This window comes from Morchella sextelata, assembly GCF_020137385.1.
Source record: "Morchella sextelata strain SCLS chromosome Unknown scls_15, whole genome shotgun sequence".
In the NCBI taxonomy this organism is placed as follows: domain Eukaryota; kingdom Fungi; phylum Ascomycota; class Pezizomycetes; order Pezizales; family Morchellaceae; genus Morchella; species Morchella sextelata.
Genome location: NW_025408630.1, coordinates 1,592,353 through 1,609,345, shown reverse-complemented (window position 1 = coordinate 1,609,345; position 16,993 = coordinate 1,592,353). Strand labels below are relative to the sequence as shown.

The window sequence follows — 16,993 nt, the reverse complement described above, 5'->3', positions numbered from 1 at the left end:
TACCGTAGACAAGCAACGAGGCGAAGGAGAGAGAGAGAGCGAGAATACTATTAACGTGAAGAAGAAGAGAGGATGTCGAGATGCAGAGAGGAAGAAGGGGGGTAGAAGGACAGATGAAGAAGAGAGGAAAGAAAGAGAGGAAGGGGAGGAGAGGGAAGAAGAGGGAAGAGGGAGAGATAGTGAAATAGAAGGGAAAGGGAGGGGGGGGGGGTGGCAGAGGACGCACACGTAGAATGGGCGAAGACACACCCAAAGCGAGCGGGGGGGGGGGCGGAAAAAGAGCGGCCGGGCGTGGGTTGGGTGGGCGTGCCTTTGCAAAGGGCGGAGCAGCTAAGCCAAGCTGACCATAGAGAGGATGCATGTGCGGCGAAGCCGTAGACCGACTGGGTAAGGCGCGTAGACCCCCCGGGGGGGGAGTGTGTGTGGAGGGTGGTGATGGTGATGGCTATGAGGGTGGGCCATTATCATTGTGGGACGGACGGTAAAAGAAAACATGCGCGGGTATGGAATAAATAAATATAGAGAGGGAATAGGAACATGTCGAGAGCAAGCAGTTGTTGCAATAAGAAAAGAGAGAGCACTCGAGAGGGATCTATCGCGGTTATTGCCTCAAGGCGACAAAGGTGCTCCTCCTCCTCCTGCTACAATCACGACTACAACTACTGCTACAGCTACTGCTACTGCTACAGCTGCTCTTCCTACATACACCTCATCCTCCCAGTCCTCGTCGTCGTCATCGTCATGCATGTATCTATCTGTTGCTGTATTCTCTCTGTGTATGTACATGTAGGTACAGACAGTGCTTTGCCACTAGTGTATGTAGGTAGGTCGAGCACTCTATCTACTCTGTGCTCCTCCTCCAGCTCCTCCAGCTCCTCCAGCGTCTCGCTCTCACTCTCTTACTCCCTCCCTCCTGTATGCGCACTTTCTGTATGTGCCTGCTGTGCCTGGGGTACATACATCCCTATCCACCTACTCCACCCTCTCCCTCCTCCACCCCCCCGCTTCACCCACCCCCCCCCCCCAGCTCAGATGCGGCGTCCACAGCCAACCCCATCACTCTAAACGACGCCCACCACCAGCAGCAACCAACACTCCAACCAACACCCGGCCATTGCTGTCTGTCCCTCTCCACCCCGTCTGTCTCTGTCTCTCACTTTCTTTCCCTGTCTCTCCATCCACCCAAACACCCAGCCTTCTTCTTCTCCACCCCCCCCCCCCCCCCAAAAAAAATCCCAACCCTCGGGAACAAACAAACACCCCCCCCTGGAGCCCTCCAACCGCACATCATGAAACGGGCGCGCCCACTCTCTTACTCTCCCTCCCTCCCTCTCCCTCACTCACTTACCCACCTCACCTCACCTCGCCCACCCACCCACCCACCCACGCCCATTATTAGAACACTCACTCACAACCCAGCCCACTCACCCACCACCCACCCACTCACCCACCCACTCCACGGCGCCACCGCCGCGCGCGCCCCGGCGGGTTCCTTCTTCCACCCTTCCCTTCCCTCCCCTTCTTTCCATCCTTCCACTCATGCGCCAACCCAACCCAACCCAACCCATCCCAATCCCAACCCATCCATCCACCCCACCCATCCACCCAACCAGGCACGGTAACTATTACCGCGGCGACACATGACGTGCCCTACCCTTTCCCCATCCATCCATCCATCCATCCACCCATCCCCCCCTTCACCCACTCGGCGAGTGCCAAGCCCGCTAGCCGAGCGAATCCCGGCGGCCCCGGCTGGAGGCCCCGCGGGAGATCGACACGTTGCTGCTACCTACCACCACGAGGGGTTGGGGGGGTTTCTGGAGCGCTCTTTGCTGCAGGTGAGGTGCGAAGTGGAAGGGGGGGAAGCGGTGATTGGTGCATGGGTTTGGGAATTGGCCCGCCGGCGCTGCGTGCGTGCTTGGTCGGGGTGCAGGTGGGAGGTGTGCGCGTACTGCTGGGACGCGGAACGGCGTTTGGGGGTGTGGTGAGTGAGGGCGGATGCGATAACTATACCCGGCGTTGCATAGATCGGTCATCGAGCTCCAGGTGAGAAGTAGATTGATATCCGGTCCCATCACGGCCGTTCGTTCGATGGTGGGATCGGCCATCGTGTTCGAGGTGATCTAAAGTACTTTCTTTACCCCATCCCATATTGTCCCACCCCGGCGGCCCCTCCACTGTGGATCTGGGTTTTAGCTATGTACTGTCCCCGGTCTCAGCTCATGCAGGCATCGTATCGGCCGGGTTTCGCTGGCCATGGTCTCGTGATGTGTTGCGGACGCCGGATCGACCGCACTACTAATAATATCGTAGCACAGGACTGTTGATTGATATCGATATAACCGCCTGGGTAGGGATCGGAAATATAGCTAGCTAGCGGCCCCTGGCGTTTATGTCTTTCCCTCCTCCTCACACTTACTAACTATCTGGCGGCCCCAGCCCCCCCCCCCCCTTCCTCCTGCTAGCTCCAACTGTCGTGGAATGGAATGTCTGCTGAGCGCTCGTGTATGTGTGTCTCGCGGTTAGCATGCGGACCGCACTGGTGATCATGATTTATCCTGGCTATGCCCTGTTTGGATACTACAGACGGCGAGATTCGCACAGCAAAGTAGCCGCTGGACTATCGGCGGCCCGGCCCGGTAAGTTAAGAAATACTTGCGAGATTTGCAGTTGAAAAACACTTGTGATATTGTCGGTTGGACCGTCTTGCGTTTATATACATAGAAGGTTTGCATGAGGTCTCAAATCAAACGGGACGAGGTAGTAGGTACTGGGTAACGCGGAGAGTAATTTACTCTGTAAAAGATGGTAGGGTCTGGATGTGTCTATCTATCTAGAACACCATATCAAACCCGCGTAACAAGAGTATCAATTGGTAAAGCTCATACTACACCACCACCGGCACCTCCTCCCAATCCCCTCCCAATCTCACTCCATATCTCATATCCGCACACCCCAAGCCCACCCCTACCTCCTCTCTCATCATCCACCAGCCACGCCCCACCACCCATCAACAAACACCCCAAACCGCACCGCACCCAAACCGAGTGACACCCCATGATGCAGCCCCCCCCCCAAATCCCACAGCGGCAGAGCCATACAGCGCCCACCACGATGGCTGGCTTGAGGGCGGCGCGCCAGACACCGCCCATCCTCGAAACCGAGCATATAGCTCTAGGAGAAGAAGAAGCGGTTCGAAGTGCTGTGCGGGATCTGCGGCGTGGCGGCGGCTTAATTCTCGACAGACAGATCCCGTCTATAACCTGGGCCGAGGATGCGTTGACGGGTTGTTTTCGAGGCTTTTTTTTTTTTTTTTTTTTTTGTTCTCGTGGGAGTGGGAGCGGTGTGGGAGTGAGCGGCGTGCGTGAGTACGGGAGTATAGGAGGTGTTGTGTGGTGTTGTGTGTGGTCAGGTATAAAGCACGTCCTCACACTGCCGCTCTCCAAGAGCAGCAGCAGCAGCTCAGGGAACCCAGCGCAGCAACAGAACAGAGACCCCTCCCGGCATAGAGATTAGATCCACCCTTCCTGCCGTGAGATTAGATCTTCCCGCATCCCGCCCCGCGCTGGGGCTATCATACACTTCCCGGGGGCTATCGACAAGCCACGGTAGTGTAGTCGGTTAGCATACCTCCCAAAAGTCAGCCCGTAGGTGACACTGTTGTGAGGGGGGAGACTGGGGTTCGAATCCCCATCGAGGCGTTATTCATTTTTTTTTTTTTTTTTTGGCGGGGGCTCTTGGTGGTGGGGTGGGATGGGTCTAGTGTTAACTATGTCGTGTCTACTCCACTAATTGACGTCTTTGGCTGTTACTCGAGATGATTTATAAGGTGTTTATCGGGAGCTCTTGGAGGAGGTAGAGGTTTCCAAGTACTTGCTGTCGAAAACGAGTGCTCCGATATATCTTTCAAGTGTAGAGTTTCTATTATTGTCGACCCAGAAGCTCACTGGTCGCAATTGATTCAGCTGATCAGTCAGTTGAGAGGTTTTTGATATAACACTCTCCTCGTGATTTATGTACTTCTCATGGCCCATGGACACTCACGACCAGCGAGTATCCGTCCATGAATGTTGGTGTGGGTTAGGGTTAGTAGCTCTTACGATCACTCGGTTTTACTAGCAAATGTTACTATTAATAGCACGCGGTCTCAAGACAATAAGACCAACATACCCACCACGCAACAGCCACCCGCTGTCACAACCCATTCCACAACGTCAACGTTTAATTCCTCTTTTCTTGTTTTTATCCCTTGCTTTTTTTTTTCCAAGTAGCAATACTTCTTGTTTGCCCCATCACCATGGATGAATATATTGTTACTTGACAGGGATCGATCCTGGCCGCGATTGTGGGATCATCAACAGATTTACGTCACAGCTTCATGATCAACGCGAAACAAAACCAGTTTCTGGCGGGATGGAGAGTTGTGTTAAAAAGAGCGAGCTGTGCCGCGGCCGGTACTGGTCTTTCTTCTAGATAGATACAGGTGTCGCCGTTTCGCAAAACTCACTAGCACTTCGAATTTCGAGCATCACGATAGTAATATCACCACCGCCATAGCAACCACCTCTCTATAGTATAGCTCTACCATCCAACACCATGGGGATGACCAAAACCAGCACCTTCACGCCCACGCAGCACGTCTCGCTCGTGACGCTGCTCTGCCCCGACTACGCGCCCGCCCTCTCCTTCTACGCCGGCCTGCTCAACTTCACGGTCCAGGAGGACAGCGAGCACGACGACGACCCCTCGAAGCGCTTCATCGTCGTCACGCCGCCCAAGCTGTGCCAGCTGGCGCCGCAGATGGGCCTGCTCATCAAGAAGGCGAGCACCAGGAGCGAGCGCAAGGCCGTGGGGAACCAGGCGGGCGACGGCGTGTTTATGTTCCTGGAGGTGGACAACTTTGATGAGGCGTATGGGAAGATGAAGGGCATGGGCATCGACTTTGAGGGCGATGAGCCACGGCAGGAGAAGTTTGGAAGGGCCATAGTGTTTAGTGATCCGTTTGGGAATAGGATCAATTTGGTGGATAGGCCGTGTACGAGGATTGGGAGTCTGTATGCGCAGGATTGGGGGGTGTTGTCATGAGCTGACGGTGGTATTGCGGTTTGGAGGTAGGTTCGTGATCAATGCGATGTCTTTGCGTGAATTGTAGCTGATTGTGATCGATAGGATTGCGGTAGGATTGGGGTTTTAGATCATTCGTAATTGGGGGGGATTTCTAGAGTTGGGATTGCCAATTGACAATGATGGTAATGGTCTTTTGCAAGTACTGGGGATGATATCTTACTCTGTACCTTACTTTATTGTATTACATTTGAATGTCATAAATCTTTTATTACTAAATACTTGCGAAAACAGCCCAATGATAAAATGAATCAATGATCATTAGAAAACTCAGAAGAAAAAACTACACAAAAAAAAAAAAAAAAGTCCTAACCCACCAAACAACGCCGCAACCATAGCTTCGAAGTTCCCTTTTGAAAAAAATTCAAGACGAAGGCTGTGCCAAGGATAAAATTGGCCGCTCGTAGGGTGATGGCGGATAACATGTTGCCAAGTTTCGATAGGCTCGGCGTAGATAAGATCGAGTGATGAATGGCGAGTGCTAAGTGTATTACCTTGTATATTCCACTCAGTTAGTACTGTTATGGAGTGTATTAGCATCCTGGAGAGGTGTTAATAGTGGATCGTTAGGGTCCTTTTTATATGATCATAGGAGGTTACTGAGCACTATGAGGGGATATTATTGCAACTCCAATTCCATTTTAATGCTGATAAACTTGCGCGAGGATGGGCATCTCTTAAACCATTGAGCTGTTGGAGATGAGAACAAATGATCCGGATCCAGGCTCCATATTTGTGAGAAACATGCATCACAATCATTTACTCAAATCATTTCCACACCGATAAGATCCTACAGTCTCGGAAATGGGGTAAAATTGCTACCGTGGGGCTACGGTATTGAGTCAAGAATACTGGTTTAAACCAGCATCGTAAGTAGAATACCATATCGATACCGTATCAATACCGTATTCTTACAGCATCACTAGCGTATTGGCTAGAATACGGTAGTGAATTTCTACCCCTTTCCGGTACTGTATCTTATCATGGCTACCTTACACGCAGACGTGTATATACACGCGGCATTGCGTACGCGCGCCTAACCCGACTCACAGCTCCTCACTCGGTATCATCTTGGAATACACAAGATCGACACCCACCACCGCCTTCCTCTTTCCCAAGGCACCAGAGTGGACAATTCCAAGTCCTGAACAATTGCATAAGGTCACGGTCACAAAGCAACCTCTGAACAATGACCGAGAGAAATCACGGCCGGGACCAAGGAACTACCCTCCTCTAGGTCAATGATAGTGACCACTCCCTTCAGGACCCAATGCAACTAAGAGTCAAAAAAACAAGTTCTAGGCTGTCCTTTCTACTACCAAGAAACATTGGTCTTGTGTTTCATGCGTTCGGCAACCGTGGCATCATGAGTTCTCGTTGAACATTCCAGTTGTTCACCGGCCGGAGGAACCCAAAAATACAGAACATAGAAACGTGACAACTTAACGTCCCGCAAGGCGTCTTTTCTTCAAAGGCCGAGGCTGCTGGTGAAAATTCGGCACATTGAAGAAACATCTAGATAATTATTTCTAATGGGAGCTCATGACCCATAATCGTTAATGCCTCGGTTTCCCCGGAAATCTGTGGAAAGAATCTGGGAACAAAAGTGATGTTGTCTTTCCGAACTTTTTCGTGACTCACGTAAATATGTTGATCAAAACGCCGAGAGAAACCTAATAGCCTTGTTGCAGAATATCTACGGGAGCGTGACTACTAGTAACAAGGCAGATGGATCTGCAAAACTCCTGCTGCAGGTAGACCCCTGCGCATGAACGAAATCTCTGGGGAAAAACATTCCAATGACCCAAAAATAATTATCCCTAACCTTTTAGAAACATTTAGAAAAAATACACAGGAAAAACACATCAGGAAAAAGACATTGTACTCTAGCTCCCTCCGAGTCAGTTTCCGTGACTCACTCAGTGACACCGGGGTACTTAGCATGAAGTTGCAATAAGGTAAACGTGGCAGTACAATAGGAACCGCGGCTTCGCTCCCTGTCCCCTGGGGATTTGCATACCAGGTAACTTTTACCCCCACTTCCCCCTCGATCGATCCCCCCTCCCCCACAAGGCAAATAACAGGAGCGAAAAAAAACGTCCGCTTAACAAGCGGCGCCAAGTGTCCTACCGGCCCTGATCCCTAACCCATCTTGGCATTGTTACTCCGGCTTGTGGCCCGCATGGGGAAGAAGCGGACATATGTACTACTTGCAAGGCACAACATCTGCAGAGAAAATCAGTCAACTCTACATTCCATCTCATTCCTACTGAAGTAGAGACTAATGGACTATTGATAGTTGACGTTGCATTAGCCCGCTTCGGGAACATAGACAAATTTATGTTTCAAGTACTAGTTGGCCATACGGAGCAACCAGAAATAAAATAGCAGTCTTCCTCGGGAGGAATTTTACGAGTAGTGAGTGTGGCTCACGGTATCCCTAAATAGCTCTCAATCAGGGCATATATTCCCCCAAACCTCATAATAGTTACATAAGATATGTGCCTGACGTAGGGATTCTCACCAAGTCATCCTTCGCACAGCCCAGGCCTAACGAGTGATATTCCATGTTTCTCCCCACCCAGAACCTCACCTCACGTGGGATTTGTCTGGAGCCTCCATTCCACGTGTGAAACATGCATCGCCCAGACCTCTCGTAATTGGGTCGGAGCCTCATCACCACAGCTCGTCAATTCAAGCGGTCCTTAAACATGGCACAAATGCCAAGCATTGCGTGCGGCTCCTTTCCTGATCCCCCCCCCTAGCTGCTTAGCGACCGGCCGAAACCCAGGACTGGTTGCAAAAATAGATTCACTAGAGATCGATATTAACCAGAACCCTAAACCACGCACGGGTGATTTTTATTTGTTTCGCGGGCCCTCGGATCATTGGTAGGGGAATTTACTTAGTAACCTAACGGTTTTTCATTTTAGATGTCTGAGCGCTCATACAAAAAAGTACATGAGATCACTGCGTGCGCAATAGTACTTATGCGCACATAAAATATCAAGAGACTGAAATCAAAATAAAATGAAACCTGCTTTGCTTGGGAAAAACATAATATTAAAAAAATGAAATACCCCCCCCCCCCCCTCTTTTGCGATTTTGGCATTATGCCCGAAGCCACGGTTGATATCCCCCGCACTTTCCATGCGTAAATATATGTAGAGCTAGCTAGAGCGTATGTACGTATCTGCCGGTGCGGACGGTACCTGCAGCGGTTGCCTTAAGGCTACCATTAATTAAGCTGCTTGCTGCTTGCTGTTGCTGCTAGAGGAAGATCATTGACGTGTGTGTACAAATTTAATCGAACCCATTGTACCACAACACATTAAGTGGCGAATTCCTCAAAAATCACAACCTCGGGGGATTTGACGAATGACAAGCTTTCGGGCCCACCACCACCACCACCACCCCTAGTTCGCACAAAGGTGTTTGGAACGTTGCCCTGCTCGCGGAGCATGAGTATCCCAATGTTTCTTTCTTTGTACTTTTCAATACGACGTATTCGAAATATCCCGTCAAGCCTTTAGGAATGTGATGGCCATGGCCGGATGGGACCCCCGGGGGGCATTGGTAAGTATAGACATAACTGAAACCTGCACTTGATGGAATATTAATTATTTATGTGATGGCATTGATTAGGATTTGTTCCCTTTTGATCACGGGATATAGATGTGCCAGCTAGGGGCACATATTAATAGATCCCATGGGCAGTTGTGAAAGTAATTAATTGATAATGAGTGAGAATAGAGAGCTCGAGAGAGATACGGGCGGCATAACTCGGAGGGGCCCGGCTCCCCGCCCAGGAGCACATTTTAGGCCTTCTATGGAGCGCAGCATATTAGAGAGTGTCATAGCATAGCATAGGAGATGTAAATAAAACCTAGTCACAAAAATAGAATTGTACTACATGAACATACAAGGTCAAGTAAACATTTTTGTTCCCGGGAAACATATCTCTGGTACATACCCTAGGTGAATTTCCGCTCAGCTGGGTCCGATCAAGCCCCATTGTGAATTATCCCTCCGCCCCCTCTTCTTCCCCCACCCCACCCTCTTCTATTCCCGAGTAAATAGGTACATCACTTACAAAAACTTGGGTCGCCAGATTTCGTTTCGTTTCGGCGATCGATACTGACTGAATAACCTAGTAAGCACCCTGTCGATCAAACTATATATGCTAGCGAGCCCAGGGCCAAGGTATCAATGTCACAGGGAACTTGATCGCTCTCGTCTTATGATCACAGTCACGTCAGTAGATAAGGAACCTTTTCAGCAGAAGATCCAATTAAACTGACGAACCAATGGAAATTCTCAATCTCTATGCTGCGCTTGTATTACCGACCCCCAGCGATGCAGAGGATCAGTCGTTACTTACGCAAATCAACCTGTATTATCAATAGGCAGATTCTTGTCTATTGTAGTCATAGAATAGCATACCGGAACTGCAGGTCACGGTATAGTATAGTTATTATCTATCCACTTGATACCGACAAAGTATAGAAAAAAAAACGCCTAGTATAATCGGATTCTCCCTCCCGGCCCGTATAATACCTAGAGAATGCGGGGAATAGGGCTTACGGGATTGTAATAATCGAGATATACTCATATCATACATCACGATTCAGCCGCAGGAGAGGAGAAATAAACAGGGTCGTTTCATGTATAGTACTGTAGTACAGTGCAGAAGATTGTTGAGTGTATTTCGGCCATATCGTATCATGCAGAGTGAGGAATCCGACTAGCTAGCTAAGGACGGGAATCTAACCCTCAACAGTAGAGAGATCTTGCCCCGATCCGTCAGGGCCGAGAAGCTGTCACCGTCATATCGTTGAATTCCTGCACTTGTGTCAACTACTAAGTGCGGCTTTTCCTACGCACAGGCGCAGTCAGTCACAGATCTTCCCGCCAGGGAGGAAAGCAAGATCTTAGTAGTAGATCCTCGCCACTTTAGACTTGTCGAATCCAAGCCTCGGGAATCGGGGGAGGAAAGACATGTGCGATTATAGTCATCAGATGGGTTCCTTTTCTTATGCTACGGCTTCCAAGGTATTGGATTGGGGGCCATATCGTCGGTCCTGCAGCACTGCTTTTGCTTACAGGAATTGAGTTTACCGGCGAGCTAGCCCTTGCGAGCTGAAGCCATCCCATCATCACTGCAGCGGCGCTTGAGAAGCCCACTCGGTTTGTCTCCGTGGTTCACTGTTGTGAGTTTTCTCACCAAGAAAGAAAAACAGGTTTTTTAGCATCTCGCCAAATTTCAGCTTTGCGTCTAAGCATTGGAGTATCTAAGCAAGAATCGCGGAAAAACCATTAATCCGGGCTCACTGCGGTTGAAGATGACTGTTGGGAACGATTTAGGGCCAGTAGTAATGTTGAAGTGAGCTTAGTGCTGACCATAGCAACGGAACAACTATCGCTGCAGCCAACCACAGGTTTTTCCGGTACTGTTGCAGGGGCATCACGTGTTTTGTGGCGCATGCTGCTGCTCTGCTTGTGGCATATTGGAGATTATGTGGACTGGACTGCATGCTGACAGTCTGAGTCTGACCAATATTGAAGGCCCTAGAGTTCGCAGTTGAGAGCACTAGTATGTAGCTGCGGTCCTCCTTCCTGGATGAGGTTCCCGGAATGAACGCAATGAGCACTTGGGGAGAGGTGATGTATGTATCGGAATCTCTTTAACTGGTCAACCACAAGGGGTAAACCGGGCACAAGGCAGACACTGCCCACGGATGAGCATACGAGAAGCACATACATTGATACGACTTTATCATCAAAGTGTAGTGAGATTGAAGAGAAGCAGCAGCTTTATTATGGTTTCCATCCCGGTATATTGGCTTTGTACATCGCCCTGTCGTGATATCATGATCACGATGTGTGATTATGAAGATGTAGAGATAATAACAATTGAAATACCATGATCATGAATCAGCCAGTGGTCGGTTCGGCGCATAAGGAGAATAAAAAAAAAAAAAAAAAAAAAAAAAAACTGGATCTTTACGCGCAAAGCTGAGGCTTACCCAACACCGTCACCATCAACCATCATCCCCCCTTAGTCGCTCGGTCGCTTGTCGGCATTCAAATCTCCACATTTCCACACTTTCACGTTAGCGAAAGGAACGATGGTCTGGATCATGACAGGCGAGCATCGTGTCAGGGTTAGGTGATGATCGATCACGGCAATATATTGGCATGGAACCTAGCGTGGCCAAGGGAACGCGGCGGCCACGAGGGGTTTCCCCTGACTTCGCGGGGGTTACAGAAGATGAAACACGATGTAGCAGATCTATCATCTCGTGGTGCATACTAGGCACCAGTGTGGTACGTTATGTATGCATATTTGATAGCTTTTGGTTAAATTATTGAGAGATGCCGATCAGCTTGGCCCATATTGTTGGCAGGGAATGTGCATAGGTGTAGCTGTCGTGACTCAAATGACTTCTGGGTTGATCAAGGCCGTGACATATCAATGCAGACGACTCATTAGAAAAAAAGGAATACATAATTGACCGGGCGAAAGGGGAGATACGAAGTCGTAATTTTATGTGTAGGTTTGTAATTGATCATAGGATCGTATTAACGTTCGATCATGCATGAATGTGTATTGTGTGCCTAGTTCATGTATACGTATTCTGAATTACTCTGCAATTGGCCTTGAAACCATTCAAACACCATTGATGGAAATAAACATATTTCTCCTGACTCAAAGCTCGACCAAAAGCTCTTCATCTCCTCCTTCTTGCCTTACAATCCTGCCATCGCCGAACGTCGACAGGCAGCAACAACAAAAATAACAATAATAACTAGTCACGGTAGATACATACGTTGATTGCATGAAAAAGATCACTGGTTAGGCAGTGGCTCATCGGAGACGAACATTCCTCAACAATTATATGAGCATGTTTGAGATTCACTGTTTGAAATATTTTTGTAAATAGTGATCGTCGGAGGTGGTGAGGGATTGACGTCGTGTACCTGCATTTGCGATAGCCGTGTTGTCCAGTGCACTATCTGCAGCCCTACCGTGATGCAGGTCCGCGAGATGTGTGTTGAGGGTCAACTGCACTCGAGATATCGTGTCCTAGACTTTCTTGCACCCTGAATTACGAGAGTACTCGAGTATACGAGTTGGGCAAAGAGCTGGGGTTGAATTCTTCAATCTGACCGTTAGTGTACATGTGTGATTATACTTAGCTTAGAAATATCTTTCTCCTTATTTTAATTCTCATTGTCGCGAATAGCTTCAGCAAGCTCAGTACCTAGCTGAACAATACGCCGCGGACGATTGACTCAATTGAATTCCATCTTCAAGGGAAAGAAACAAAAACAAGACATATCGATACTTCGCGCCCTCGGTTAGCATCATGTAGTTTAGCTTCCTTTTCTCTTAGTCTTGGTTTTTTGGGGCAAGTTGGAGTGAGCACTACTCATGTCTGTGTAAGCCCCAGGAATCTAAGAATTCATGGCAGGAGAAATTAAGCCACGATTGATGTCCAAGGAAAGAGAGAAGAGAAAGTATCGGGGCCAGTAGTGGGGCATGAATAGACGCGCGATGGACGGCATATGGAAAAAAGCTATGTAAGTGCATTTGCCGTAGATGCATATTGCGAATAATCTGGTTTGATTTCTTTTTTACTGCGGTTCTTCATGCTCTTACATACGCTGGTGATGCTCTAGTAGTGGTGAGCGAACCACCGGTAACGTAGCGCGCCCCGAAGGTCATCTATTAACAAGCGGGCCTGTAACAGACGCCCTCTACCTCATCTGACATGTTTCCTCAGCGGGGATTTGATTACTTTGCGATAGAAGAAATGTTTAGTGGGTGATGGATGGGAGGGTTGGAGGAGTGGGAGGGGGGCTTGAAAGAGGGAAGAGTTAACGGTCGGGACAAGATGATCTGCCCTCTGCCACCACCACCCCGGAATTCGGAACCACTGCGACGGAGTACTGGGGAGAAACATATGCCATTACAGACAATCGTGTTTCTCGACAAAAGGCCTAGGTTTATTTTCACCCATCTTTGTTATTTTCGGTATCTTTTAGCTAGCAACCAGCCCACAAAAGGTGATTTACCGGCAATAATTCATGCTGCGGACGATAACCGTGGCCTTATTAGGTGCCTTTTGTCCAATAGGACTACTGCGCAGGGGACCGCAAAAGACCCCATTACGGTGATAAAATAATATTAGTGGACCCCAGTTAGCTGGGATGGCTTCAGCCTCACGATGGCTCGCTCGCGAGATCAGATCTGTGGCTATGGGGGTTGATTGGCTGGTTAAAAAAGGTATCTCCCGGGAACAAGAAGGCAGCCTTGTAGTGACCGCGATTCGCCTCACCTAAAAATTACACCCCTAACCCGGGACCTCTAGTTTTCACCTAAGCTACATGTATCTACATCCAAACCAATACCATCTACATCTTGAGCTGAGGATAATCACCCTGACCCTACGAGACATTGTATGTCTATTATCGACATAGACACATGGCTGTAGTAGGCTTAACCGAGTTTTTTTTTTTTTTTTTCCCTTTACCCACCCACCTCTAGCTCTCCCCCCCCTCCCCGCCCATCGCACCCTTTCGATGTACCCCTGGATAGTACCTGCATCCACATGAATTTCCTGGTTCACGGTTTATTTCTTGGGCTGAGGTTGTTGTAACACTGCAACCAGCTGAACATCCGCAGCCTCACGTCTCTCTCTAGCAAGTAGCTTGTGAGTGAGCAAGACCTCATGCATTCCAGATATGCATGCAGCATACCTGACCTTTCTCTGTCTTCCGATATTTCTTGATTTTGACACCTTAGGGCGAAGACGAAATCCAGTGCGCTATTCTATTAATGAACGCACTGATGATCGTTTTTCTAATTTCATGACGTTGTGGAGTTTTGTTTTTGCTATTCGCATTTTGGGCATTTCCATTGTCGTGATGATGCTATTGACATTTGTGTCCAGTATTAGGAGTAACTATTGGATATCAGGCATATCGGCGGGGGTGGTGGTTATCACAGGCAGGATAGTATTAGGGACATGTACGCAGGTTGGAGGTTGTGAGCGACGGTAGTCAGATCAAGTCTGGACCCTGCCGTTTCTATGGGACGGGAACATTAAGGGTCCACCCCAGCCTAACGGTAACACAGGAGCTATCAACAGCAGCCCAACGGTCTCTCACTCTCACTTACTGCACTATCTTACTCCTGCTCTCTATACTGCATCTCCCCCTCTAGTCTGACCCCACTACCACTACCACTTACCTGGAAACCCCGCCATCACCGCACTCCCTCCATCACTCCCTGGGAACTTACCGATGACTATGTCTTGGAGTCACCCACTGGTGGTGATATTCTTCTTAGGTAGGCTGTGTGCTAGCTGCGGGAGTCGAAACAGTCAGTGCACCAAGCAATTACTTGATCCTCCCTGTTACGCAAGTATGTCTAGCTTTACTCTTCAACGGTGCATTTATATAACTATCAGATTCCCCCTCCTTCCGGATCATTCATTCAGTTCGATCATTCAGTTCATACATTCAGTTCATACATTCGGATCTACTTACCTACAGCCCTAGAGTTACAACAATCTCAACAGTACTCTCCTAATATATCAATTCAGGTTCACCACTTCATATTATATCATCACACTCAATCCCCAGCGTTTTCTATATCTTCGACTGAATTCCTGATATCTATCAATTTCACACCACAACAACCACAACACTCACCTCAATCCGCCAGATCAGGCAACTAGCAACTTTTTCCCACAACAAAACCCCTACAACACTTCAAGATGTGCATGCGAGTTGTTGAGCGTTACGCCGTCTGCAAGTGCGTCTACTTCACCCACGGTGTCGACCAATGTGGAGCCTATGGACGCCGCGGACACATGGTACAAGACAGGGTGGTCCTCGTGGGACACACCTGTCCCGCTCACTCCAACATGGGATTTGCTTCATACGGCGGTTCGTATAGCAGCCAGCACTCAAATCGGAGTTCTTGCAGTGGAGCTTCCTCCTCATCATCACGGAGTAGCGGTTCAAGACCCGAGGTCGGGTTTCCCTACAGCTCCGGCGATGCCCACATCTTCCGCCGGTGAACGGGCCAATTCCCAGCAACAGCAGCAGCAGCAGCAGCAGCAGAGCAGAGAGGCTCCTGCGGAGCCAGCGATTGAAGCACTGCAGCAGCGGCAAGAGGCGGCGCGCGTGGGGAGGAAGCAGGAAGATGAGGGGAGGACTAGGAGGGGGCTTCTGTTGACGGAAGGGAATATCTCATTTTACTGGAGAAACTACACATAAAAAACGGGGAAACGGAAAACAACAAAAGGGGGGGGGGGGGGGAAGGCGCTATTCTATTTATTATTTTTTATTATTATTCTTTTTTTTTACGACGACACTTGAGCTTTATGAACGACGGGGGGCAGCACTACAACGTACGGATACTATTCCGTTGTAGTGCTGGCCAATGGCACCGGCCAGCAATTGGGTTCTCGGATTCCTATTCTTTTTTTTCACTGTCTCATCTTTCTACCACCATCTTTCGACCCCGGGATAGCTTCGTGTACGGCGCCGTATGCTGAGGATTAACCTGTGGAGTCGGCTATTGATCAACGTGGAAAATGAGAGAGCAAAGAAAAGAACCCGGGGCTCCCGAGTTGTCTTGAGCCCTTGTACTAGCTACTAATGGTACGAGATATGACATTTATGTACTTTTACTACACTTTTTCCATCATTTTTGTTCTGTTTTTTTATTGTCTTTTTTTATCTACATTGCAAGCGGGATCCCGGGAGTCTGGTTTTTGTTTTTTTCTTCACAGCGGTGTTTCGTTTGCTTTTTATTTTGTTTTATTGCATTGCAGCAGGGAGGGTACGAGTATGTTGGCAGATCTAGGACGGGGGGGGGGGATGGGAGAGGAGGCTGTACTACTATTTAAAGGGCGCCGGTTTAGGCCGCTAATATTCAATTAAATTCATGATATTGAAATCACTCTTCTTTCTCAAAAGTACCTCCTTGACATCATGATGACATTCCTCATTCCTCTGCTTGATCTTCTCCTTGTGTAACCCTGAGGCTACTAGTCACCTCACAACCCTAAACCTTAAAAAGAGAGCAAGACGTCTTACGCATAAGTTATGCTTCTTTTTTCGGCGCGGGCTATGCTGGCGCTCGCGCTCCGACGGTCCAACATATTCTCCTCCCTCTCTTTCATAATCGTCCCCTTTGCTTAATTTACATACATGCCCGACTATGACTGACTGCTAGCTAGCTAGCTCTTTTTTGAGTAAACAGTCATCACGACCACCTGCCTGGCTAGCTATGTCGTTGACTGTCCTCGTGCTCAGGAGGGTTTATGCAACTGCTTCGGCCCCCGGACAAGACATGTGCCAATGGCATGTTGAACACTGGCAACTCCAGTCCAATCAACTCCAATCCGAGCTATACGTATACCAAAACGCAGCACAGACCAGGAGTTTCGGGGACACATGATGAGGCTCTATAATAACCATTACGAGGGTTAGGGTACGTAGTACAATACTGAAACGTACGACAGATCTAAGGCATATCGAAAGCTTATGCCCCTCCCTCCCCTCTGCTACCCTCCGCCAAGAACTTTTTTTGTGGCTTGAATGTTCCGCTGTGGTAGATCCGAGTAAGGAATAGTTGGAGGGCATGGACGGGATGTTTCGGAGGATTTGTGTGGGGAGGGGCGGGGGGCATTGAACCGGTGTTCTTGGGCTGTAAATTTATAACGGCTCCTTTTTTCCCCATCATCCATCCTGCAGTGCCCGGATGTGGTGGCTAGTGGGGGAATGGCGAACCGGTTGTAGGTACACCGTGCCGATTCTTATGTTGAGATCTAGCTATAGCTATAGAGCT

The 16,993-nt window shown here is 48.9% G+C and overlaps 2 protein-coding genes across 2 annotated transcripts; both read left to right on the top strand.

Moving 5' to 3' along the window:
• Positions 1 to 4,596: 4,596 nt before the first annotated feature.
• Positions 4,597 to 5,085, top strand: H6S33_003709 (uncharacterized protein; the record flags this gene model as incomplete). Its single annotated transcript, XM_044835080.1, has 1 exon — positions 4,597 to 5,085. The coding sequence occupies one exon, from the start codon at positions 4,597 to 4,599 to the stop codon at positions 5,083 to 5,085; it is 489 nt and encodes a 162-aa protein (XP_044692070.1).
• Positions 5,086 to 14,909: 9,824 nt separating this feature from the next.
• Positions 14,910 to 15,414, top strand: H6S33_003708 (uncharacterized protein; the record flags this gene model as incomplete). Its single annotated transcript, XM_044835079.1, has 2 exons — positions 14,910 to 15,081; positions 15,152 to 15,414. 2 exons carry the CDS (start codon positions 14,910 to 14,912, stop codon positions 15,412 to 15,414), a joined length of 435 nt encoding a protein of 144 aa, XP_044692069.1.
• Between the last annotated feature and the right edge of the window lie 1,579 nt (positions 15,415 to 16,993).